General features: G+C 40.4%; 1 protein-coding gene across 3 annotated transcripts in view; it reads right to left on the bottom strand.

Annotated features, from left to right (window-relative positions):
- The window catches only part of ipo11 (importin 11), a 593,411-nt gene that overhangs the window by 431,329 nt on the left and 135,760 nt on the right, over positions 1 to 26,322 (bottom strand). For all 3 annotated transcript variants that reach the window (XM_080186460.1, XM_080186476.1, XM_080186468.1), the window contains exon 7: positions 23,046 to 23,104. In XM_080186460.1, coding sequence (XP_080042586.1) covers positions 23,046 to 23,104 — 59 coding nt within the window. The remainder of the gene's footprint in view (positions 1 to 23,045; positions 23,105 to 26,322) is intronic.

Here is a 26,322-nt window from a genome sequence, read left to right as displayed (position 1 = left end):
ATTGCGCGTAGTTCTGGTCGCCATATTGCCAGAAGGCTGTGGAACCTATGGACAGAGTACAAAGAAGGTTCACCAGGATATTGTCTGGCCTCGAAGGTGTTGGCTATGAGGAGAGGTTGAATAAACTAGGGTTATTTTCATTGGAAAAACAGACACTGAGGGGAGACTTGATTGAGGTCTACAAAATTATGATAAGATTAAACCGGGTGGATAATCAGAGGCTTTCTCCTGGGGTGGAAATGTCAATTCCAAGGGGACACAGGATCAAGGTAAAAGGAGAAAGTTTAAGGAAGGGGAGATGTGCAGGGGAAGTTTTTCACGGAGAGGGTGGTGGCTGCCTGGAATGCGCTGCCAGAGGAGTTGGTGGAAACTGGCACATTAGCAACATTTAAGAGGCATCTGGATGGGTTCATGAATAGGGAGGGAATAGAGGAATATGGACCGTGTAAGGGCAGAAGGGTTTCTTTTAAATTTAGTTTGGCATCATGATCTGCACAGGCCTGGAGGGGCCAAGGGGCAGTTCTTGTGCTGTACTTTTGTTTGTTCTTCTTATGGTTCACAAGGCAGCAGTTCTTGGTGCATCCTAGTGGCACAGTGGTCAGCACTGCTGCTTCACAGCACCAGGAACCCAGATTCAATTCCATTAATTTTTCTTAAACTTGCAGGAAATCAAGAGGTTACTTCAAATGCATGGGACCAACATAACCAAGATCAGAATTTTTTATTTCTAACATTCAAATCCTCAGTTGACACACAAGGTACGAATAAATAGCATTTATGAATCAAGTAGAATTTATTAAGCAAGATTTTACATTTACGTAACAAGAAACAGTGAAGACAACACAATGAGTCATACAGACTCAAAACATGAGCTCTATATTTGTCCCAGATGCTGACTTTTTCCAGTATTTATTTTTTTTTGTCTCATACCTTGTGTCACGTTCACTTCAATTATTTGTCATCTATCCCTTAAAAATATTAGAAGCAATAGTTCATAAAGGGATATTTTAAGAACCTTCTTGATTACTGCCTTTTGGAACTGAAGCCAAATCAAAATGTTTAATCAAAAGATATTTCCTATTATGGGCCTTTCCTTGGAATACCACTTTGCCGTGCTGGAGGGGCTTGGGCATCCCGTTGATCACAAGAGCAATGCCATAGAAAATCTTAAACTCCTGGGTGAGTCACCCATAATGGTGAGGTCGGAGGGCAGAACCAGACAAAGCGCAATCCAAAACAAGTCCTCAATGTCAGATCAGGTGATATCAAGGCTGTGATGACCAAGGAAGGCTGCAGCATTGGGGAGATTCCTAGTCATCAAGGATCCCTTGCTACTGGAACTGGACCAGCCTTCTGTCAAGGACCATGAGTCTGCTGATGCACAAAGCACCCCTTCCCGCACCGTTCAATCCACCTAACCGACACATTATTCAACTGTGGGAGAAAACGAGAGCACCCAGAGAAAACCCATGCAGACACTAGGACAATGTGCGAACTCCATACAGAACCAGGGTCCCCAGCACTGAAGCAGCAGTGCTCATCACTGTGCAACAACAGACATGATTTTCATTGCTCGACAACTTCTGAAAAATGCCAGGAGCAATACCAACCGTACTATATGGCCTTCAATCGATCTGACCAAGACTTTTGACGCAGTCAGTCAGAAAGTGCAATGGAAGATCCTGACAAAAGCCTGCTGCCCAGAGAAATTCATCAACACCCTCCATCTCCACCATGACAAGGTGTCAGCGATAGTCCTCACTGACGGAAATAAGACAGAAGCCTTCATGGTCAAAACTGGAATCAAGCAAGTGTGTGTTAGCATCTCCACCCTTTTCTCCATTGCCACCATCCTTCACCTTGTTAAGAACAAGCTTCCCAGTGGAGTGGACATCATCCGTAGGATGAATGGAAAACTTTTCAATCTCAACAAGTGGAAATCCAAGAAAATGACATCACTCATGGAGCTTTAGTACATGAATAACATCACCTCTCTGAGAAAAGAATTTCCAAACTGTGCTTGACACCTGCTTGAAATATACCAAAGGATCAGTCACAGTCTGAACCTCAAGAAGACGCAAATCCTTTACCAATCTGCCCTAGGGAAAGATCCAATCTCTTCCTCCATCAAAGTCAATGGAGAAACCCTCCCAAACATGGAATATCTCTTCTACCAGGAGAGCCATTTAAGATTGACAAAAATAATTTATTAGTTATAAGTAGGTTTATATTAACGCTTCAAAGAAGTTACGGTGAAAATCCCTTGTCTCCACACTCCGGCGCTTGTTCGAGTACACTGAGGCAGTATTTAGCATGGCCAAAGCACCGTACCAGCGTATCTTTTGAACAATGGGAGGAAACAGGAGCACCCAGAGGAAACCCACACAGACATGGGGAGAACATGCAGATTCCTCACAGACTGGCTGGGAATTGAACCCAGGTCCCTAGCACTGTGAGGCAGCAGTGCTAACCACTGTGCCACCCATCATACATCATGTCCAATCCACAAACGCCACATTCAGACACCCAAGGGCTAGAAGTCTTCGATAACTGCAACATTCGTCCTGACACCAAGATCCTCGCATACAAGGCAGTTGTCCTCCCAACTCTTCTACGTGGCTCAGAAAGTTGGACTACGTTCAGACACCACCACAAGGCCCTGGAGAGGTACAATTAATGCTGCATGAGGCAGATTTTCTCCATCAGCGGGAAGTACAAGCAGACCAACATCAGTGTCTTAGAAGGAGCCAAGGGCACCAGTACCTAGGCCATGATCATCCAAAGCCAACTCCTCTGGACTGGCCACATGCTTAGGATGTCAGAGTCCCAACTGCCAAAGGAAATTTTTTCAGCTTGTGGAAGGCTCCCAAATAAGAGAATAAAGGAGAACTTCAAAGATACCCAGAAGGCTTACGTAAAGCAATGCAACATTGATGTCAACAACTGGGAGACCCTTGCTCAGAACAGACCTACTTGGAGGAACCTCCTGATTGAAGGGACACAACTCATCGAGGATACCCAACTCCAAAAGGGAGCCTGGAAAAGTAGCTTGAGAAAAGGATACCATTGATCTAGAGTTCAAGAGCTGATCCCACCTCCTGGAAATACATACCAAATGTGTGGGCAAAGATGCTCACCAGTCATGCAAGGACTCACAGAACCCATGACGAGTAACATAGAGTTTCTACGTTGGGAAATCATACTTGTTAGCAAGTGATGACAGTTGAAGATTTCCCGTTATGGGGGACAGTCAGACTGAATGACCATGCGCTAAGAGAAGGGTGGGGGACTGACACAAAGAACCAGCAAGAAAATTTCTGATTACAATTCCATGTTGGCCTCTGAAATGACTGGATATCAGGTGAAGACAAAGATCAGTTTTTCAGTAATTTTTAAATAAAAAATGTTGGCAATAAAGTACCACATAACACTAAAGTCAAATCCATTACAACAGTCTGAATAATGAAATGACCAATACAGAAGTAGGTATGGTAACAGTGTAAAGGAGGCATACTAATCTCCAAAACTATTTTGGCAAAGACTTAAAGGCAAGTTCCCACGTGGAACTGTAGCAAAAGGCACAAATTGACAGGAGTTAATTTGCCAGCTTTTTGAAATAACTAACCTCCATTTATCTGCCCGTTACACGAACCATTTTATTTTCACAACTTTATATTCACTTCCCTCAATTTGGAATATGGATTTCATATCCTCATAAGCTGGATAACTGGAGGATCAGTGTGAAGATAAATATGCCTGACTTCAGGGGCAAAGACACTTGCAATTTTGACAATAATCCAGCCTATCTTATGCGCATATGCTAGAAAAATTGTAAAAGTTGAATCTGGTGGGTGGGTGGATAGCTTGGCACTTGGAAATAACAATGGGAAACATCAAGATCTTAGCTGAACCTAGAAAATGGAAATGAAGATTACATTCCGACAACATAGATTGAAAGACAGGTGATGATGTTAAACATGTTAAAAAAAAGCTTCATAAATGCTCCAGTGAGAAACAGTTAAACCTGTCTGGTTAAACATCTCTGAAATAAAAGATCAAGATCAGCTTAAGGTGATTCATTGAGTGAAATGATAGGAAAACAAAGCATTTAAATATGTCACCTGAATCAACCGAGTACAAAAACCAAACGATTCAAAAATCAGAATATGGCCCTTTGCATTAGGGAAGCCAAGATTGTGTTCATCTCAGGCTCTTGCTCATAAATGATCCAATTTCGAAAAAATGTGTAGCACCCACAGAAACAGCAACCAAAGACAGATTACGTTCAACATGGGTTATTCTACATCAGAAACCAAGTATATAACTTTAAGAAAACTCATGTTAAATAAAATAACAACTTAAACAAATAGATTGGGAAAGATTATTCAGCGCTTCAGAAAGCATCAGAGGAAACAACTTTAACAGCATCAGGTAAGCATGAAGATAAAATACATACCTAAACTGAGACATTCACAGTAAATAAATACAGCTTAATTAGATCATAAAAAAGGGGAAAAAAACTCTCTAAACATCCTGCAAAGAAGGGATAGGACTCATTGGAGGACACAAATTTTTTAAGGGCAAAGAAAGAATTAGAAAAAAAAAAGCTGTATGAGTGAGCATGTATTTCCATTATAAAAGAGTGAAGAGTGGAAACCTGTAAAAAGTACAAATTGATAGAAAACATAATGCACGAAGGCCAATAAACACTCCGAATGTGTTTTGTTTAAAGTATTCAAAAGGGAAGACAGTTATATTGAGCAGAAAAGATGACTGTAACTACTCAAAGTCACAAAACAATAAATTCTCAGATAATTGATATTTTTCCCAAAGTGCGCAGAGAGACCACAGGCACTGACAATTATAAGAGGGCTTTTACAAACTGGGGACCAATAAATTGAAAACATGGTAACATGATTCTTATGTTCAAAAAGGCAGAGATAGACAATAAGGAACCCACTGGTTTTAGTTCAATCCCATGTAAAAAAAAAATAGAATTAACTATGTGGTATAAAAATTACCTTTACTATAATAATTTAAATCAAAGCATTCAAGCTTGGAACATATTCCCTGATCAACCTCCCTGGTTTTTTTGATGCAACAACAAAATGTTTTATTTCAAATTCTAAAAGGTATTTAGCATAATTTCCACACGAAAGGCTACGTACAAGTTGAGCTCAAAGCTGTGAAGATTCTAAGCAAATTGTGGGTGTGGTTTAGGAAAAATATTTGGTTAAAGGGACGGAAAAAAACTGTCCTTTACTATAGGAGTTGCACTGCAATGGGGAATGATATTGGGTCCACTAAACTTCTTAATTCACATTGCTGACTTAGACCCAAAAAAAATCAATGTCTTGTGGCCCAATTTGCAGATAATATGCAATGTTGGTTGAAGTAGAGGATATAATTCAAAAAATATATTATGAACTGTCTTAATACAATTAGACGAGCAGAACAGCAGATAAATTTAATATGGACAAGTGAAAAATATCTCACTGGCAGAAAAATAGGCCATACATATACTCAATGATGGCACTGAAACAAGAATTAAATTGATTAAAATCAATGGAGACTTATTAGAATTAATGCACAGGATATGTCCTATTAGAGACAGGATACGTCCTATTAGAGATAAGTGGTAAATCAATAAAATTTTAACTACGTAGTCAAGACAGTAAACAGAAGTCAGAGGTCATGGGTTGTGGCAAAGTATTTATTATACTGATAGTTGCTCACAGATTTATTGCTGGTCTTTGAATGGAAACTAATTATCATTATGTGAAACAGTCTATAGGGAATCTGAGACATCGGTGCTGCCAGGTTCTTCAACTAATCAGACTTAAGAATCCTCAATGAAATTCATGGCCAGATTTTCAAAGTTCAGGAACCCGGATGAATTCCAGGTTCCAACCCTACACTTCAGGTGTTAACCCTTGTGCCATTATTTCGAAATTCAATGGTCTAATTGGTCGGGTGGTAAGCTCAGCACACAAAAGGTAGCATCCAACACCTCCAGGAGACTGAAGGTACCTGCCTGGTGACAGCAGCAAATTCAGGTGACAGACATGTTGGGAGGCTGCCACAGCCTTGCCAAAGACAGCAGGCAGAGCCAGAAGTCTAAGGGCCCCTGTAGGCAAATTAAAAGTGCATCACTTGCAATGGCAAAACTAGGCCCATGACAAAAAACAGTTGCAAAACTAAGACAAATTAATTTTATCGGTCCTGCAGCAAATGCAGCAGCTGTGTAATGATACGCTGCGGAAAGTTCAGGATCACCAAAATAAAGTTTAAATATGTTATTTTCCCAAGATATGCACAATTTGTTGGTGGCGGCAGCGAGGAAACAGTGTTGCTGCCAGTAGAGGACATTATCTTCTGGATGTTTAGCCCAAATGCCATTCTGTAATGCACCTCCATGATTACATCGATAATAGTTTGGAGCTTTGCCTCCAAGCGTGTGCATACGCACGCATTGTTAGAATATTGCAGCTTGATGACAGAAACTGGGAGGTTTTGGTTCTAGATGGGAGGTGGAAAGGTTGAACACTTTCCTGCTCGTCCTGTATAGTAGCTCCTTTGCGGCAGGCAGCTTTATCGAGATGGAAAGCTGAATGTGCGACGAGGAAGATAGAAAAGAATGCTGGTGCAATAACAGTCTTGCCTGACTCCACCTGTACTGGGTCAAAATGCTCAATACCATTTAGGACAAAATTTGACTGGCATCCCTTCTACCACCTTCAAAGTTCACTCTCTTCACATTGACACAGTGGCAACAATATGCACCATCTGCAAGATGCACGGCAGCAACTTATCAAGGACCCTTTGCAAATATCTTCTAAACCTACAACTGCTACCACAAAGAAGAACAAGGGTGAGAGATGCTTGAGAACCCTACCACCTGCAACTTCCCCTCCAAGCTACGTTACCCTAACTTCAAAGTATATCCTGGTGCGGACACAATAGGCCAAATGACCTTCATCTGCCATTCTTTGATTGTAGTAAAAAGTCTGACAACACCAGGTTTTAGTCCAACCGATTTATTTGATAGTAAACTCACAAGCTTTCGAGGGGACTCCCTCTTCATCAGGTGAATGGAGAGTTCTGGCCTCGGACAGAGCACATAAAGCACAGACAGTTTACAGATTACTGATTAGAATGCGAATCTTTACACCTAACCTGCTGTTCAAGTCCTAAAGTGGCTGACAATGTGTGTGGAAGGAGCTCTGATCACAGGTTAAAGAGATGTGTATTGTCTCCAGACAGCACAGTGAGTGAGGTTTTGCAAACCCAGGCAAGTCACGGGGGTTACAGATAGTGCGACTATGTCGTAGGTGTAAAGATTCGCATTCTAATCAGTAATCTCTAAACTGTCTGTGCTTTATGTGCTCTGTCCAAGGCCAGAACTCTCCATTCACCTGAAGAAGAGGGAGTCCCCTCGAAGGCTTGTGAGTTTACTATCAAATAAATCGGTTGGACTAAAACCTGGCGTTGTCAGACTTTTTACTGTGTTTACCCCAGTCCAACGCCGGCACATCCACATCATTCTTTGATTGTCACAGGTCAAAGTCCTGGAACTCATGCCCATACAGCACTGTGAGTTTAACTACAGCACATGAACTGCAGTGGTCAAAGATGGCAGCTCATCATCATCTCCCACAAAATATTAACGGATAGCAATAAGCGCTGGTTTAGCCAGCGATGCCCATGTTCCGTGAAAGAATTTTAAAAATGAACATATGATTTATTTAATTTTTACCAGATATAGTCTGCTTGATTATGGACATTAAAGATCCCGCATAAATGCTCATGGATGAGCAGGGAAGATGTCCAAAAATCATGTGCATCATTTCCCTCAATCAAGATTAGCAAAGTAGATTATCTTGTAAACATTCTATTTGCGGCATCTTACTGTGCATGATTTGGCTGGCACCTTTACCTATATTTCAATCGGGACTACACTTCAAAAATACTTCGTTCAAGTACTTTGGAATATCCTGAGGCCGTGACAGTTTGTTGTATCAATGTAAGTTTGTTCTTTCTTTATAGATCCTTTCCCATTTCAACAACTGTCACTTTGACAACCCTCCAGACCCTTGGCTCAACTTTTATTTATTTTCAAAAATATTAACGAGCATGCAATCAGAAATTATTTCTTCGCAGATGCATGACATCAAGACTGAATACTACATTGCCTTCCGCCAACATCCTACGTACTAGTCATTTCTCTATCTTCTTTCCCATGTTCAGCAATTTATAATATCGTAGCAATAACAGTTTCCTTCTCATTCAATTGTAACCAAATAGATTCAGCTTTGATCATCATTTATATCATCTTTTTCAACTCATGCTATAATGTTAAAAAAATGAATAACATCTTCTAACCTCTGAAACACTCTATCCAGCATTGTAAACTAGGGGTTCCTAGACATCCAATAAGCCTGCTGTATTTCCTTAATACCATAATCATATCACTTTCATTGTGTGCGAATCTAGCGAACAAAGCTTGCTCACAAAAGTGATCTTCAGCAACCTATTCTAACATCTGTTCACTAAGCTAAGGTATTTCAGCTGCTGCATGTAGTTAACAGGCCAAAGTTGTGATAAATAAATTGGCAAAAACTTGTAAATGTGGAAACATGAGATACCTCACTGTACATGCTAAAATTGGGAAAGCTGTCATTGCTGAAACGTATGAAGTAAACTTGGTAGAGATTCGGAATTTTAGGAACCTGAAAAGGATAAACAAATATTTGGGATGATAAACTTCAGATCAATACACTCAACCTACAGAGATTCAAAAAAGATAAAGAAACCAACTTAATCCAATGATGATCATTCAGAGATCATTAGAGGTTTCTTTGTTGAATTCTACAGAATAATGTTCTGCTGAGAAGTGAATTCAGTTGCTCTAGTCAGAAAATGAATCTTTAACTTCAGCTGAGAGCAAGTCAAAACCATGGAATGCTTTAGCTTCAATATCTTGCTCAAACATTCCTTATTGCTCACTTAGTAAAATTTTCACAATCATTAAAAGAACATGCATGCAGCAATATAAACACTTGGAGACTTTGGGGGAAAAAATTAAAATAGTTATGGATCTCCAATATTTTGCTACATTTTGCAAAACATTATCAAGCTTGTTCTTTGGTCAAAATGTGAACTTTTAATTTAGTAAAATAAATGGAGCTAACTTAGAATTTTCATTTAATCATGGTCAATACAAACCAAATAGGTTTTCTGAACAAAAACATTCATGATTAGAGGGAAAGCATTAATTGAAAACTTTATTTGGTGATGTCCATTTTGTGCATCTGCAATTTGCATAAACAGCTAACTACTGTTCGCAGTATTTTGAATTGCATTTTCTCACCTATCATGATATGCAAGACAGATCTGCAACACATAACAGGCTACAAGATGATGACATGCAAAATCGCCAGCACCATTGCACCCCTCCACAAAGAACTCAACACATTCTATGCCCGTTTTGAACAAAAGGTCAGCAAGAGCACATCCTCCACCCTGGAAGTCTCAGTCAAACCTGTACCTGAGGTCACCACCACTGACTTCTCGAAAGTCAATCCACGGAAAGCAACTGGCCCGGATGGGGTTCCTGGACAAGCACTCAGAACCCGTGCGGACCAGCTGCCAGGAGTATTCGCAGACATCTTCAACCTCTCTTTACACTAATATGAGGTCCCTATCTGTTTCAAGGAGATGGCTTTCATTCCAGTATCAAAGAAATATCAAGCCGCATGCCTTAATGACTATTGTCCAATGGCTCTGACATCCATCATTATGAAGTGCTTCGAAAGGATAGTCGTGGCACGAATCAACTCCGGCCTTCCACACTGCCTGGATTCACCACAGTTTGCCTACTGCCACAGCTGGTCCACAGCGGATGGCATTTCCTTGGCCCTGCACTCAACCCTAGAACACCTAGACAACAAAGACACCTATGTATTGATTACAGCTCAACCTGCAACACTATTATTCCTACAAGTCTACTCATCTCCAAACTCCGTGGCATGGGGTTCAGCTCTGCGACTGGATCCTAGACTTCCTAACCCACAGACTGCAATCAATAAGGATAACACCTGTTCCACGATCATCCTCAACACCACAGCCCCATAAGGCTGTGTCCTCAACCCCTGACTATACCCCTTATGCCAACAACTGCGTGGCCAAATTCCCCTCCAACTCGAATTTCAACTTTGCTGATAACACCATTGTAATGGGTCAGATCTCAAAAAATGATGAGATGGAGTACAGCAAAGAGATACAGAATCTGGTGAACTGGTATAATGACAATAATCTCTCCCTCAATGTCAACAAAACAAAGGAGATAGTCATTGACTTCAGAAAGCATAATGGAGGATATGCCCCTGTCTACATCAACGGAAATAAAGTAGAAATGGTCGAGAGCTTCATGGGAGAACAGATCACCAATTTGTTCTGGTCTCTCCACGCCAACGCCATAATTTAAAAAGCGCACCAACGTCTCTTCTTTCTCAGGAGGCTATGGAAATTTGGCATGTCCGCAATGACTCTGATCAACATCTATACATGTACCATAGAAAGCATACTCTCCAGTAGTATCACAGCTTATATGATTCCTGCTCTATCCAAGACTGCAAAAACTACATGCAACCAACATTATCAAGGATCCCACGCACTCTAAACATACTCTCTTCCCCCTTCTTCCATCGGGAAAAAGATACAAAAGTCCAAGAGCATGTTCAAACCAACTCAAGAACAGCTTCTTTCTTGCTACCATCAGACTTTTGAATGGACCTACCTCATATTATGTTGATCTTTCTCTATACCCTATGACTATAACTCTACATTCTGTACACTCTCCTTTTCCTCTCTATGAACTGTATGCTGTGTTTGTGTAGCACGCCAGAAACAATACTTTTCACTGTATACTAATACATGTGACAATAATAAATCAAATCAAACATGCTATTAAGAAGCAATTTTGATTTAGGTATCACACAAATGCTGCATCAACATTGAATATTTGACATTAAATTCCCATTTTAAAGCTTTTTCTGCCAGTGTAAATCAAAAACATTGTCACTATTACACAATAGGAATATAAAATTGAATTATAGCTAAAAGTAATCTGCACCTTGTGGTTTAATTTTGAAAAACTTACAAATTTTGAATTATGATTGAGGATACAAATGCAACTTTAAAGGAAATCTTTAGGGGAGATCCCTGATCTGCACAAGACTCAAAGAAAATAAAAAGATCCATTTGGCCAGTTAGACAACAAAGATTAGGATGAAGGGTAACTAAGTTTGTAGAATTTATTTTGTAAAAAATAAATCATTGCTCTGAAACAACAACCTGGATCTTTCAACTTTAGGAATGAAACGTCCTTCTCTAGGAAAAGAGCTCAAAGCATACTCTGAAAATTAGGTGGGCTGTTTTTTGAAACCACACCAGGATTACTTTTAGCCTCTAACGTATTTTTTTTCCCCATTCTGTGCATCAACTTGGTCAAAAACATTGTGTGTCAAAAACATCAAACCAGGTTGAATATAGAACATAGAAAAACTACAGCACAAACAGGCCCTTCGGCCCACAAGCACCGAACAAATATCTATGTTTATATGATGAGGCAAGGGTACCCACTACTCCAAGCACTTCCACAGTGAAGAAATCCCAAGAGCAGAGAAACTGAATTCACATTACAATAGTCCAGTTGTCTGTAAGTCATCAATCTACATTAGCTTGGTTGCTATTCCCTCCAGAATGACAGGGTTTGTCAAGATGCACCTTTTGTGGCAAAAAAGATCTTTTGTGGATCAATAATCTATAATAATCTTAGAAATTTAGCATGACTGGATCGTTGTCATTGTAGATCCAACGTTCTGTTAATATTACGCAGAGTAGGAGTCAGATTCGAATCTGAAAGAATCAGAAATTGGCAGTGAAAGTATTTCCCATCTATCTAAACGTAATTTAGGAATAGTCTGTAAAGTCTCCCATTAAGATTTAAAAATTAATTATAAATTCCGTAAATGTGCATTATTGCAAAGACAGAATTACTCACAATTTCATTTTCTATAATCTTCTATAATACAGTATGTAGAAAGAACAGTTGTTGTTAGTTATAATTTTTTACAAATATTTCAGGAAATGAAAACTTATCCTGATGTACAAGTTAGGTTCATTCTGAAGAATGACCTGAACAGTTAAATTGTCAATGCATGCAGCTCCCAAATAGAAAGCATTCCTTTATAACAAGTGATAATCATAGAATCCCTACAGTGAAGGAGGAAGTCATTCGGCCCATCAAGTCTGCATCAACCACAATCCCACCAAGGCCCTACTTCTGTAACCCCACATATTTATCCTTCTAATCCCCCTAACGCTAAGGGGCAATTTAACATGGCCAATCAACCTAACCCGCATATCTTTGGACTGTGGGAGAAAAACGGAACACTCGGAGGAAACCCATGCAGACACAGGGAGAATGTGCAAACTCCACACAGACAGTGATCGGAGCCGGAATTGAACCTGGGTCCCTGGCACTGTGAGGCAGTAGTGCTAACCACTATGTCGCCATGCTGCCCAAGCACCGAAAATGAGAAAAGCACTGGTAGTTCAGACCTACATATTAGAGGAAACTAGAGTGAAGATTGCAATGGACACTGTCGCACTGGAACAAGTAGAAATGTTTGGTTAGGACAAATGATAACAGAAGATGGGAAGATACATTGCTGAAATTAAAATGAAAACAATAGTCAAAAGTGATTTTCTGAAGGTGAAAGATGTGTTCACAAGAAAGCTTGGAACAAGGAATTGCATTTGTGTGTCTAAACATAATACTTAAAAAGCACATTTGCATGTTATATATGTTCCTACACAAAAGATCATTGCAAATCTGTGCTTTTGTGGATACACAGTCCTCCCATTAGAAAAGGTAGCTATGGCAACATGTTCATTGAAGGAGAAAAGTCCTAATTTCATTTGGGGTAATGCCATTTCACATAAAGCCTTGATTTACGATTTCCAGGACTGCAAAGTCAATGCCAATTAACAGCATATTTAATGAACAGCTTAATACTGTCAGCTAACACCCACCTGGAATCAGATTTTAATTGCCTGCCTGAATTAATTCATATTGGACACAAGAGATAGTCACTTCATCAAGGAGATGACTGCACATTCAAGCCCCAAGGGGCCTATATTCACATAAAAAGTCACCCACCAAACAACATGCAGAACTGTAAATTAGGAAATCAGTGATGTACTTGACTTCCCTGCCATACTTTCAGGGCCAATGCATCACAAATGAGGCCTTAGTGCAATGTTAGCATATTGATGTCTGTTGTACCAGGTCAATCTTCAAGACTAGAACATTTTCAGAAAAATTTGCCACTGTTTAACGATATATGCTTTTATTATAGCTATTTTATGATGACTCACTGTGGTATGCAGTCACTGTAAATGTACCACACTTTCCAATTCACAATACCTATGTCTTTCTCAGTTTCTGTCCAGCTCTCATAGCCTCAGTTAATTAATTTATGGGAAGATCAAGCATGATATTCCAAATTGTATCATTTAGTCTACATTTCTGTTTTTTATGAAAGAGTCAGTGCAAGAGACATCTATAACTGAAGTTGAGCATTGCAGTTCAGCTACACCACTGTCCTTAATTCAGTACCCTCTGTTTTAGTTTCAAAATAACTAGTTTTAGCACGAACATTAACATGTTCTTAAGCATTTTCTGCAAAATTGAAAGAAGTCAGTTTAATAAAACCTAATCCAGTATTTTTGGAAACCAGCCTGATTAGTTAAGTAGATATTTTTTAATTGTCTCACAATTAAGGCTAAGTAATTCATTAATATATCTATTAAGTAGTCTCACAACACCAAGTTAAAGTCCAACAGGATTACTTGGTAGCATGAGCTTTCGGAGTACTGCCCCTTCATCAGGTCATCACCCACCAATCCAATTGACCTTCAGATGGTGGTGCTGAGCTGACCTCTTGAACCCTTGCCATCCTTGAAGTGTAGATACACCCACAGTGCTGTTAGGGAGGGAGTTCCAGGATTTTGAACCAGTGAATAATGGCAATATATTTCCAAGTCAGGGTGGTGAATGATTTGGAGGGGAACCTCCAGGTTGTGGCATTCGCAGGCATCTGCTGCTCTTCTAGTTGGTAGCAATTGTGGGTTTGGAAGATACTGTCTAAGGAACCTTGGTGAGTTCCTGCAGTGCATCTTGTATGTTAAAGTAAAATATTACTTACCGTAATACCATACATTTATGCCAAGAGTTTATTTTTATTCATTTTTGAAATCAGGCATCACTGGAAAGGTTGACAGGCAATCCATAGCTGCCCTCAAGAAACTGAGGGTGAGCTTTCTTGAATCATTGTTGTCTGTGTGGTGAAACTACTCCCCCAATACTGGTAGGTGGGCAGATCCAGGATTTTGATCCAACAATGATGATGGGATAGTGATATATTTGAAAGCTGGGGTCGTATGTGACAAAGAATAAATTGCAGATGACAGCGGATCCATGAAGTGGCTGCCTTTGTCCTTCTCGGAGGTATAGTTAGCAACTTTGAGTGGCGTTATCAAAGACTTCGCCACTTGCTACAACGTACTGCTGTAGATGTAGATCTCTGTGACACTAAAAGTGCAAGGAAACTGCTTCCTACATTAATATAGACTTTAGGCAATATATCAATACAGTTACAATCAAATTGAAACAATGCTCAAAATACTGAAGCAACATCTTAGGCCTTCTTCCCTTTTAAGAGTTTCGACCAGCAATTTATCAAAAAAGTGAATCTATACAGTGGTGAATACTAATAGTTGAAGTTAAATGCTTGGACATCCAGCAACATCAAGCTAGGATCAGGTTTATGAGATTTTATTATCTACAGCCATTCTGTCAAACTAAAAAAAAAATCTGCTGACAATGTATGGGATCAAGAAGGGACTTACCATCCTTCACAGGAATGGCGCAACTGTGCATTTTGCATTAACCAATGGTTCATCTCTGCCGTCTTCTTCCGTCGGGATGATACAGAAGTCAGATCACGTATCAACCGACTCAAAAACAGCTTCTTCCCTGCTGCTTTCAGACTTTTGAATGGACCTACCTCGCATTAAGTTGATTTTTCTCTACATACTAGCTATGACTGTAACACTATGTTCTCCACACTCTTCTTTCCTTCTCTATGAATGGTATGCTTTGTCTGTATAGCGCACAAGAAACAATACTTTTCACTGTATACTAATACATGTGACAATAATAAATCAAATCAAAAATTACTAGCATCTCCAAATGCCTCTAGTTCATGACTTATTGCATTAACATAATCTTAACATCAAATCAAGGTTTTTGTTTTAATAGCTTTACCAAAATGAAGTCTTTCTTCCTTGTTTACAGAAGAATTGCAATTTGTTTCTCACACACGACTAAAATTTTAAATTCATCCCAAGTGTAAAAATCATCTGAAACAACTCCAGTAAACAAGTGAAACAAAGTTAACATCCAAAGAACAATATGTATTTATATAGCACTTTAAGGTATCCTAAGACAGTTTCATTTATGGGGCGTAAGTCAGAGTGGCAATCAGCGTCAGACTGTCAGTCCATGAACAATTACAGACACAAAATTTCATCCGTGCCGGCCATGCCTGACCTTCCAACCAAAGCCAGGCGAGATATTGACAACACAGCTGTCTCCAATGTCCAGCGTTAAAGTGCAGGAGAGTCAAATGGAAGGAGGCCAAGTCTCTTTTGTTTTGCAACACTAGCTAATTGTAAACAAGGTAAGCTTAAAGATCCAGTGAAATAGGCAGACCAGGGGGGAGATAAGTGGATATGATCTGGGGGGGTAATGGACATCAAGTGGATACATGAAGGATAGCCAGACATGGAGATATGAGACACCAAGAAGAATTGGACATTGCAATGATGGGGGACAGGGTCAGAAATCTGGTCGGGGAAGTGCCATCGGACCTTGATCATAGGGCTAAAGGATGTCACAGTGATTGGAAGGGACATGTCCATTGGAGAATTTGAAATAATGGAATTTAGGTTTTACAGTCAAAGTGTTGCCAGACCAAAAGCTAATCTAGGTCATGAAAAATGGAACTTGAAGAAAGCTAAATATTGGATGAGCTCCAGTTCACCAGGGCGAGTAGAGACTAGACTAAGTCCAAAGATGTGCAGGTTAGGTGGACTGGTTGTGCTAGATTGCCTCCTGGTGGTCAGGAATGTGTGGTAAGTGAATTGGTCATGGTGGATGGATCAGGTTGTGGGGATTGGTGGGATGCTGTTTTGCTGAGTCAGTGTAGACTCGACGGGCTGAACGGCCTTCTTCTGTACTGTAGGGATTCTATGGACAATGTATAGAGGTACGAAAGCACTGATGATGGTTGCAGCACCAGGTACACTGAGGCAAAGGCGAGATGATGTTACAGAGATGGAAGGTAGGTGATGGAGAGGTATTCAATTCAGGGTCAATTGAGTTGCCATGGTTGCAAACAGTTCAAAATAAAAACAGAAAATGCTGGAAGCACTCAGCAAATCAGGCAATAGTCCACTTTTGCCTGAGACAGTGGCTAGAAAGAGGGATGCATCCAACATCTAGGAAACAGACATGTGAAGACAATAGCATTAGTCTTCACAATACTTAACTGACGGAACCGTCTGCACATAACAAAAAAGGATTGTAACAATATACAATCCAGCCATGTGTCAAAGTAAGCTTTGAGTTAGGACATACATCATATGGATAAGTAAAGTTTAATATAAGGCAAAGCGAAGCACAAAGCACACGACTTTAGTCATTACTGCCATTCGATTCACTGATCTGTAAATAATGTCAAGTACAGTTTCCATAAGGTATGCATGTTGAGAATGTCAATTTTTAAAATCTCTATGTGCAGAAGGGTGGCTGTGCATTTTTCTAGATCAGTTTCCAGAACAGCAGATACAAAACTGTTACTCGTTTTGTATCTTTTTATGTAACTAGCTGCTAATTGCTGTGCAAGGCATTTTTGGGTCTAACTTTCTAACTGTCCCTGGAGGAAACTCCAGGCCACAATCTAACATGTTGAATTCAATTTACTTTGCCATTTAGCTTAGTCAGTTGAAGAAACTCCAGTTGCAGTGGCAAAGGTTGTACATCACATTAAATAGGTTTCACATCAACTGTAATGCATTATAAACATGTCAGTTTCAACATGTATACTGATAACACAGCTCTTCTTCATCACCTCTTTCAATCACTCCTCAGTCTCTAAAGTCACAGATTGCTTGGTTAACAAAAAGTGCCAGAGGAGTAGAAATTTCCTCCAATTAAATACTGGGAAGCCTGAAGCTATTGGCTTTGGTCCCCATGACAAATTCAGTTCCCAAACCACCGATTTCATCCCTTTGTAAAGGCTGAACCCAGTTGTTCTGACCCCAAGGTGAGCTTCTAACCACACATCTGTGCCATCACCAAGATCGCCTATTTTCTCCTCTGTAAAATCGCCCCCATCTCCACCATTGCCTGCAGCTGAAACCTTCAGCCATGTTCTTGTTACCTCTAGATTTGACTATTCCACTGTTTTCCTGGTCAGCCTCCCACATTTCACCCTCCAGAACTTGAGGTGATCCAAAGTTTGGTTGCCCTTAATCACAGCACTCTTCACCAATTACATTGGCTCTAGTTAAACAACACCTCAATTTTAAAATTCTCATCCTTGTTTGCAAATCCTGTCATGGTCCAGCCTGTTTCTATCTCCATAATTTTTGCAAGCTTCACAACACTCCTTAAATTCTAGCCCCGATTATAATCATTCCAGTACTGGTGGTCGTGCCAACCTACTTCTTTGTTAAGTTTTTGATCCTCTGATCTAATATCTTCTTCTGTGGCTTGGTGTAATTTTCTGCTTTATAATGCTCATAAAACACCTGGGATGTCTTATTGCATTCAGCCACTTCATGAATGTAAATTTCTGTCATGTACATGAGACCTCTGAATCATTTATCTATTCTCTAAATGTATGGTGGTAGCCACAATCTCCAAACTAATTTTAGCTATGTTTATAAAATTCATATTTTTGCCTCATTTTGCAAGGTTCGCTAATGCAAAATTAAAAACTGGATTCTGTTTCTTCAGTTAACACTATAGCTTGTGCTAATTTTCAATTATGCAGCTGCGTTGAACTTTTCTTGTTGGTCAATAAATCTCAGCAGCTTTAGAGAATTCAGACATTCAAGTACATGCAGAGGAAAGGCCAACCACCCAGTGCTTTGTAATCAAGAAAACGAGTTTGGCACACAAAAATTCAGCAAAACTGCCCGCCCACCCCTCACAAAGACTCGTTCCAGAGAGAGGCAATCAGAACAAGAGTATGAAAGGACATTCTCGCCACTCATCGCCCACAGTGAGTCTTGGATTATTGTGGGGACAGAAGAGAGGAACCAGGAATGCAGTCGTCATCAGCAAGGATGAAGGGGAATAAAAAAGTTGCACAATAAAAAAGCTTGCAAACGGCATTCTCTCAACGTTAGCTGTCTGGCCACCTTCTTTCCTCCAAGTTAGCAGCCATGTCCAGGGATATCCCAATCAGGTGCTTCTGCTCCAGGCCACATTGTCTCAGGATTGTCCCCAAAATCCAAGCTTTGTGACATGCACATGCCACATTCAATTCTTCCTCACCCAGCAGTTCCTGTACCATGTCCAGCAAAGCCATTGCCAAAGTCTTCAACAGATTGCATAGTCGGCCAGGAAATGGCAAGCTGCATGCATATCCCCAACTATCAGAATCAACAGCAAATTTGTTCCCTTTCTGCTGTTGCATTTGCAATTTCAAAGTTGCATTGTATTGTTTTTAAAACAATTGAAATGCGATGTATTTTAAATACATCTCTGCTATAACTACGAGGACTGTGGGCAGATCTCAGAAAAATATCTTGGGGGGGGTCACGTGATGTAAGCATGGGAGCAGCTGCATTTTCGTGGGCTCTGGTACTACTCATCTTTTAATCATTTTCATCCTGATGCACAGTCCATAATTATTTACTGGCTAAATTTGGTGACGGGGAGCAGAGTTAAATCAAAAAATCCTCATTTGATTGAGGTGGTTGGAGATGGCCTGGGTGGGCCACTGTTTGCAGCAGTGGTTTTATTGGCAAGCGGGCCTATGTTTCAGCGATGCCATAGGCATCGAGATGATGACTGCAGTTGTGGATGATGGTCTTGGCTTCCCAGCACAGCTCACATTGATGAACTGCGAGATATCAAAGAGAATGGATGAAACCGAGAAGAGAATCTTGTTGTTCGAGAGGGCCATTTCTTCAATGGGGCCCCACCTTCTGTTCTTGGAAATCCAGCTGCAAGGTATGTCGAACATCTGTGTGCCTGGTCTTCTGAGGAAAATTGAGGATGACTACCTGGCTGAATTTGAGAGCTGACTGCCACGCTTTTACAATCTTGGTTTGAAGACCGGGCATTGGGTTCAAAGGAGCACACTATATCCAGTCTTCGATGCTTACGTTTGGTCAAAGACTCTAACCACTGGTCTTACGTTGTCTTGCTCTCAGTGTTTGTCGTGAAGGGCTGAGGCAGCTGGATATAATGGGGCTTCACCACCCATCAGGGCCTTGGTTTGTCTTTACCAGTGCTTCCAAATGGCGACATGGCAGATTCACAAAGGCTTCAGTGAAATTCTGGATAGATCCTGGATGTTGATCAATGATCCTGTCATGGCTTTGGCCTTTTCAAGCTCTGTGAACTATGTCATCCTACAGTTCATCATTAAGTCTGAACATTGTTCCTTTGTGATTATACTTCTGATTTCATAACATTGTCTCTTATCCTGACATGGTGAATGATAGTCATAGAGGTTTATAGCATGGAAGCAGACCCTTCAGTCCAACTTGTCCACGTTGCCCAGTTTTGTACCATTAGGCTAGTCCCAACTGCCCACATTTGGCCCATATCTTTCTTCATATCAATCTTAACCAAGTAACTGTCTAAATGCTTTTTAAAAGACAAAAGTGTACCCACCTCTATTACTACATCCGGCAGCTTATTCCAGACACACTCAACCCTCTGCATGAAAAACTGATCTTCAAGACCCTTTTGTATTTTTCCCCTCTCACTTGAAACCTATCCCCTCTAGTTTTAGATTCCCCTACCTTTGAGGAAAGATATTGGCTCACCTCTCAGCTTATCCATGTCCCTCATTATTTTATAGGCTTCTATAAGATCACCAATCAGCCTCCTACACTCCAGAGGAAAAAAGTCCCAGTCTGTTCAGCCTCTCCTTATAACTCAAACCATTGAGTCCCAGTAGCATCCTAGTAAATCTTTTCTGCACTCTTTCTAGTTTCATAATATCCTTTCTACAGTAGGGTGACCAGAACTGTACACAGTATCTCAAGTGTGGCCTTAATAATGTCTTGTACAACTTCAACAAAACATCCCAACTCCTGTATTCAGTATTCTGACCAATGAAGCCAAGCATGCCAAATACATTCTTCACCATCCTGTCCGTCTGTGACTCCACTTTCAAGGAGCTACATACCTCTAAATCTCTTTTCTATAACTCCCCCCAACGCCCTACCATTAACTGAGTAAATCCTTCTCTGACACAATCTACCAAAATGTATCAAGTTGCATTCACCTAAATTAAAGTCCATCTGCCATTCATCAGCCCACTGGCCCGTTGCAATCCTAGATAACCTTCTTCACTGTCCACTAAGTTATCAATCTTGCTGTCATCTGCAAACTTACTAACGATGCCTCCCAAATTCTCATCCAAATCATTAATATAAATGACAAACAACAGTGGATCCAGCACCGATCACTGAGGGGCACCGCTGGTCACAAGCCTCCATTTTAAAAACAATCCTCAGCAACCACCCTCTGTCTTCTGTCATCAAGCCAATTTTGTATCCAATTAGTTACTTCACCCTGGATCTGGTGAGATTTAACCTTATGCAAAAACATACCATGTGGTATCTTGTCAAAGGCCTTGCTAAAATCCATGTAGACAATGCCGACTGCACTGCCGTCATCTGCCTTCTTGGTTACTCCTTCAAAAAACTCAATCAAATTCATGAAACACGATTTTCCACTCACAAAGCCATGCTGCCTGTCCCTGATCAGTCCTTGCCTCTCTAAATACCTATAGTTCCTGTCTCTCAGAATACTTTCTAACAACTTACCTATTACAGACGTTAAGCTCACTGGCTTGCAGTTGCCAGGCTTTTGCCTGCAGCCCTTCTTAAACAATGGCACTATATTTGCCACTACGCAATCTTCAGACACCTTACCTGTGGCTGTTGATGATTCGAACACCTCAGCTAAATAAAAAAGCTAGAATTCTGAAAAAAGTCAGAAACTTCTCATCCCTGCAACAACTTCTGCAGTAATGTCCAGAGATGTTTGGTCTCCTTCCATCACAACCATCTTCCTTCGTGCTAGGTTTGACTCCAACCAGTAGAGAAATTTTCCCGTTTCCCACTGACTTCAATTTTGTTTTGATGCCATAAGCAGTCAAATGTTGCTTTGATGTCAAGAGCAGTAACTTTCACTTCACCTTTTCAATTCAGCTCTTTTGTCCATATTTGCACCAGTGTTGTACTGAGGTCAGGAGCTGAAAGGCCCAGAACCCAAGTGAAGTGAGAAAGTTGTTATTGAGTAAGTGCCACTTGATAGCACTGTCAACAACACTTTGCATCATTTTGCTGATGATTGACGGTGGATTGAGATACAGTTAGCTGAAATGGATTTGTCCTGTGTTTTAAAGGACATATCTGGGCAATTTTTCACATTGTTGGGTAGATGCCAGTATCGCAGCAACACTGTGGCAAGTTCTGGAGAAGTCTTCAGTACTACAGGCAGGATTTTGTTCTGGTCCATAGTCTTTGTTACATTCAGTGTCTTAAGCAGCTTCTCGTTATCGTGCGGAGTGAACTAAATTAGCTGAACACTAGCTAGTGTCGTTGATCTGTCATGGGCAGATGCATCTACGGTAGATAGATTCAAGAGGGAGAGGTCAAGTAGGTTTCTCAGACTTGTTGATTCACTCATCACCTGCTGCAGGCCCATTGTGGTGTGAATGTCCTTCATGATCAGGCCTGTTAGTTTAGTGGTGGTGCACCAAGCCAATCTCGGGGTGGATATTTAAATCCCCCAATCAAGCGTGCATTATATGACTTTGCCACCCTCAGTGCATCCTCCAAACTATGTTCAATATGGCAGAGTACCGATTCATCAACTGATGAAGAGCGGTAGGGGTCATTCAATAAACCAGAAGTGACCTGTATTTTCATGGTCACCATTTCTGCAGCTAGTATTTATTAGATTTATTGATTTAAATTCCACCAGCTTCCATGATGGTATTTGAACTCATTTCATTAAGCCGGGCTTCAGGATTACTAACCCAATAACATTATCCATATTATTGCCAGGTAGTGTACTTGGTTTTATTCTTTTCTGACTTTCTGTAGAGGAACTGATACAGCTGAGTGTCTTGTTTGGCCATTTTAGAGGGCAGTTAAGAGGCAAATCAAATTGCTGCTCTTCTGTCAGACCAAGTAAAGATGGTCTTTAGGATCCCTGCAGTGATTTCTTTCCCTAAAGAAAGGTCAATAGTGAACCAGAAGTTTCTTTTCAAACAACAATCCAATAGTTTCATGGTCACCATTTCTGCAATTAGCATTTAACTCCAGATTTAGAAATTCATAAAACTTAAATTTCACTAGCTGCCGTGGTGGGATTTGAACTCATATCTCCAAAGTCCAGGCTTCAGGATTACAAGCCCAGTAACATTACCACAATGCCACCATTCCTGGTGAAAGCAAAGATTAACCTCCAATTCAAACAATCAACCAAGCCGACTGATTTAATCATGTCATAAAAGCATCTAAAATTGACCTCTTGTCACTTTTTTTAATGTGATGTTAGGTGTTCTACTCATTCAAGATGCAAACTTGGGCGATTGTATATGATGTCCCAATTAATTTCTGCAAGCAAAGGAAAATTTGTAAAAACTACTTACCATTACTTCTAAATTCTTGTGAGGTTCCACAAAGCCATGCACTGTCAGCTTACGAAGAACTAGAAAAAATATATAAAATGAGACATACTTAAACAGGCAAGATATTGTGCAATTCTAATGTTTTTCTCAAGTGTCTAAATTTGAACTGCAACAATAATTGTAGGCCTTAACAATATTGCTACAAGGAACCAGCTGAAAAAGATAAAATCAAATTTGTACTTTGAACATTCACAGTTTGGACATAAATATGGAATAGTTTGCATTGTGTTTGCAACTAATCTGAAGTAAAAAAAAGCAGGAATATAAACTTCAGCTGTAGCATGTGAACATATATCAAGCCAGCCCAGGGACACAGATAGAAGTTTCAACCATCAGTAGTTACTAGACTATTATGTGAAGGGTTTTCATATCTTGTTTTTGAGAGTAAAGTGGCATATACAAAATGAATAATTAAGTAGAACGTGGAGCAGAAGTGGTACAGTTGATGCCTGACAAATGCATCAACAAAAAGGCCACAAAGTCAATAGTCAAGATGGCAGTACAGTGGCTAGCATTGCTACCTCATACTGCCAGGGACCCAGGTTCAATTCTGGGTTAGGGTGACTGTGTAGAGTTTGCACATTCTCCCTGTGTCTGTATGGGTTTCCTCGGGGTGTTCTGCTTTCCTCCTACAGTCCAAAGATGTGCAGGTTAGGTGGATTGGCCATGGTGAATGCATGGGGTTAAGGATACAGAGGGGAAGGCCGGCCTTGATAAAATGCTCTTTCCGAGAATTGGTGTGGACTGAATGGGCTGAATAGAGTCCTTCTGTATTGCAGGGATTCTATGGTTCCATGGAAGGCCTGAAGAAAAAGACAAGTTACCACGTTGGAAGATTATCAGGATCTTTTTTGCAATTAAAAAAGCGACAAGGTGGAAATTAAACTGATAGAAGATTGGATCTGAATCAACCTTTCATAGAAGACTTGACAATCTGATACCCAGACGAAGCCTGGTTCTCTGGGGGTGTTTGATGATTAATTGGGTTAATTAGTGAAACTTGGAGATGGTAATCCAATTACTGGTGGCTGAAATTGTGCATATTTGGCTACAAATAACCCTGCAAATTCACATCATAACAAGCATAATAGCCCTGGCTAAGCAGGAAATTTAATTTGCAAGAACTTATTTTTATATTGCGCTTTTAACAGCAAAACCTCCCGAGGAACTCCACAGCAGCATTATCAAACAAAATTTGACATGAGCCATATCATGAGATATTAGGGCAAATGACCAAAACCTTGGTCAAAGAGGCAGATTTTGTGAAGCATCATAAAGGAGGAAAGAAAGTGAGACAAGCAGAGAGATTGATGAATGAATTGCAAACCTTAAGGACCAGGCAGATGAAGACACACCCAATTGGGGGCAATTAAAATTGGGGATGCTCGAGTTGCTAGAAATGGAGAAGTTAAGGATTAAGTCTAGCGGGATTTGCTAGACTTAATGGGGAGATTTGAAAACAAAGGTGAGAACAAGCATTGCTTAACTAGGAATTAGTGATGTCTGAGAATACAGGGTGGCAGGTGACTGGAACTTCATTGGAATTAGGACACAGGTAGCACAGTTTTGAGTGACCTTAAGTTTACAGATGCATGTGTTGTTCTAGCTGGTTAAGCTTTAGCGTTACCCATTTATAATTGGAGCCTCAAACAGTTGGTGTTGCCAATCTATTTCTAATCACTCTGGAATTGGAGCACCCTCTATTGGGTGAGCATATGCACAAAGAGAGGCTCCATCTTCATAGATTTATTTCTCTGTATCCTGTACTGGACATCTTTCAGCATTTTGATTCTTCACACATTAACACAGCAAATTTCCTGAAACAGTATGTCATGACTCAGTAGAGATAAGAAAAATTGCACAACCTTCCAATACTGAAAGATAGAGCCTAGATAAATTTGTAATATTTGCCTGCCACTTAATAAAATTTGCTTAAAATTCAAGTCATTTTTTGATCCATCTCCCGAAGTATATTTTCTAATACATTTAAGGGCTTGGTTTTTTTTCCCCCCAACAAATTTTTTGAAAATAGTTGAACTTATTCCCCTCCCCCCCGCCTCCCACCATGCACTACTGCCCATGATGGATTTATAATTTTTGCTCAAGCTACCCTTGGTGTTGCAGAACACAAAGTGGCTCAAATATCCGATGACTGCAATTAAGTAAATGGTCATTCGTCAAATTCTCTGCCTGGCAGACCAACTAACCATGGTAACAATGTCAGTGATCAGTATCAAAGTGCCTCAAAGAGTTCCCTCTGTTCAGTACAAACACTGGTCCCTCTTCCCCTTCAACAAGGCAAATGAAACTCATCCAAATATTATTAGTTCAAATCCATTCAGTGGTTTTAACTGCAGGTGTTTTTACTTTTCCTTGCTATTTTCAGTTCAGAATTGTTACATGTAAATTTACTTGTTACACTACATTCTGGATACTTAATTTCAAAGCAGTATGAAAATTAAATGTTGGGAGAGAATTATTCAAGAATTGGAGAGTGAGCACCTTGGTCAAGGTACACTGCCCCCTAATATACAATGAGTCCAAGATCTTTAAGGATTGCATATGTTAAACAAGGGTACAGTGACTGCCACTCAGTGTGTTCTAGTACTTGCTGCTATCACCACGGTTTCTACCTTGACAATACTAACTTCCTATTATACTGAATAAAGAACAAAGAACAAAACAGCACAGGAAACAGGCCCTTTGGCCCTCCAAGCCTGCGTTGCTCATTGGTCCAACTAGACCATTCGTTTGTATCCCTCCATTCCCAATCTGCTCATGTGACTATCCAAAAAAGTCTTAAACGGTCCCAGCGTGTCCGCCTCCACCACCCTACTTGGCAGTGCATTCCAGGCCCCCACCACTCTCTGCGTAAAAAAACGTCCCTCTGATATCTGAGTTAAACCTTGCCCCTCTCACCTTGAACCTGTGACCCCTCGTGATCGTCACCTCCGAACTGGGAAAAAGCTTCCCACTGTTTACCCTATCTATACCCTTCATAATTTTATACCCCTCTATTAGGTTTCCCCTCATTCTCCATCTTTCCAGGGAGAACAACCCCAGTTTACCCAATCTCTCCTCATAGCTAAGACCCACCATACCAGGCAACATCCTGGTAAACCTCCGCTGCACTCTCTCCAAAGCCTCCACGTCCTTCTGGTAGTGTGGCGACCAGAACTGGACACAGTACTCCAAATGTGGCCTAACCAACGTTCTGTACAGCTGTAACATCAGACTC

The sequence above is a fragment of the Carcharhinus amblyrhynchos genome, chromosome 1, assembly GCF_965287045.1.
Source record: "Carcharhinus amblyrhynchos chromosome 1, sCarAmb.v2.hapA, whole genome shotgun sequence".
NCBI classification, from domain to species: domain Eukaryota; kingdom Metazoa; phylum Chordata; class Chondrichthyes; order Carcharhiniformes; family Carcharhinidae; genus Carcharhinus; species Carcharhinus amblyrhynchos.
The sequence above is the reverse complement of the archived record's forward strand: the minus strand, read 5'-3'. Positions and strand labels throughout refer to the sequence as shown.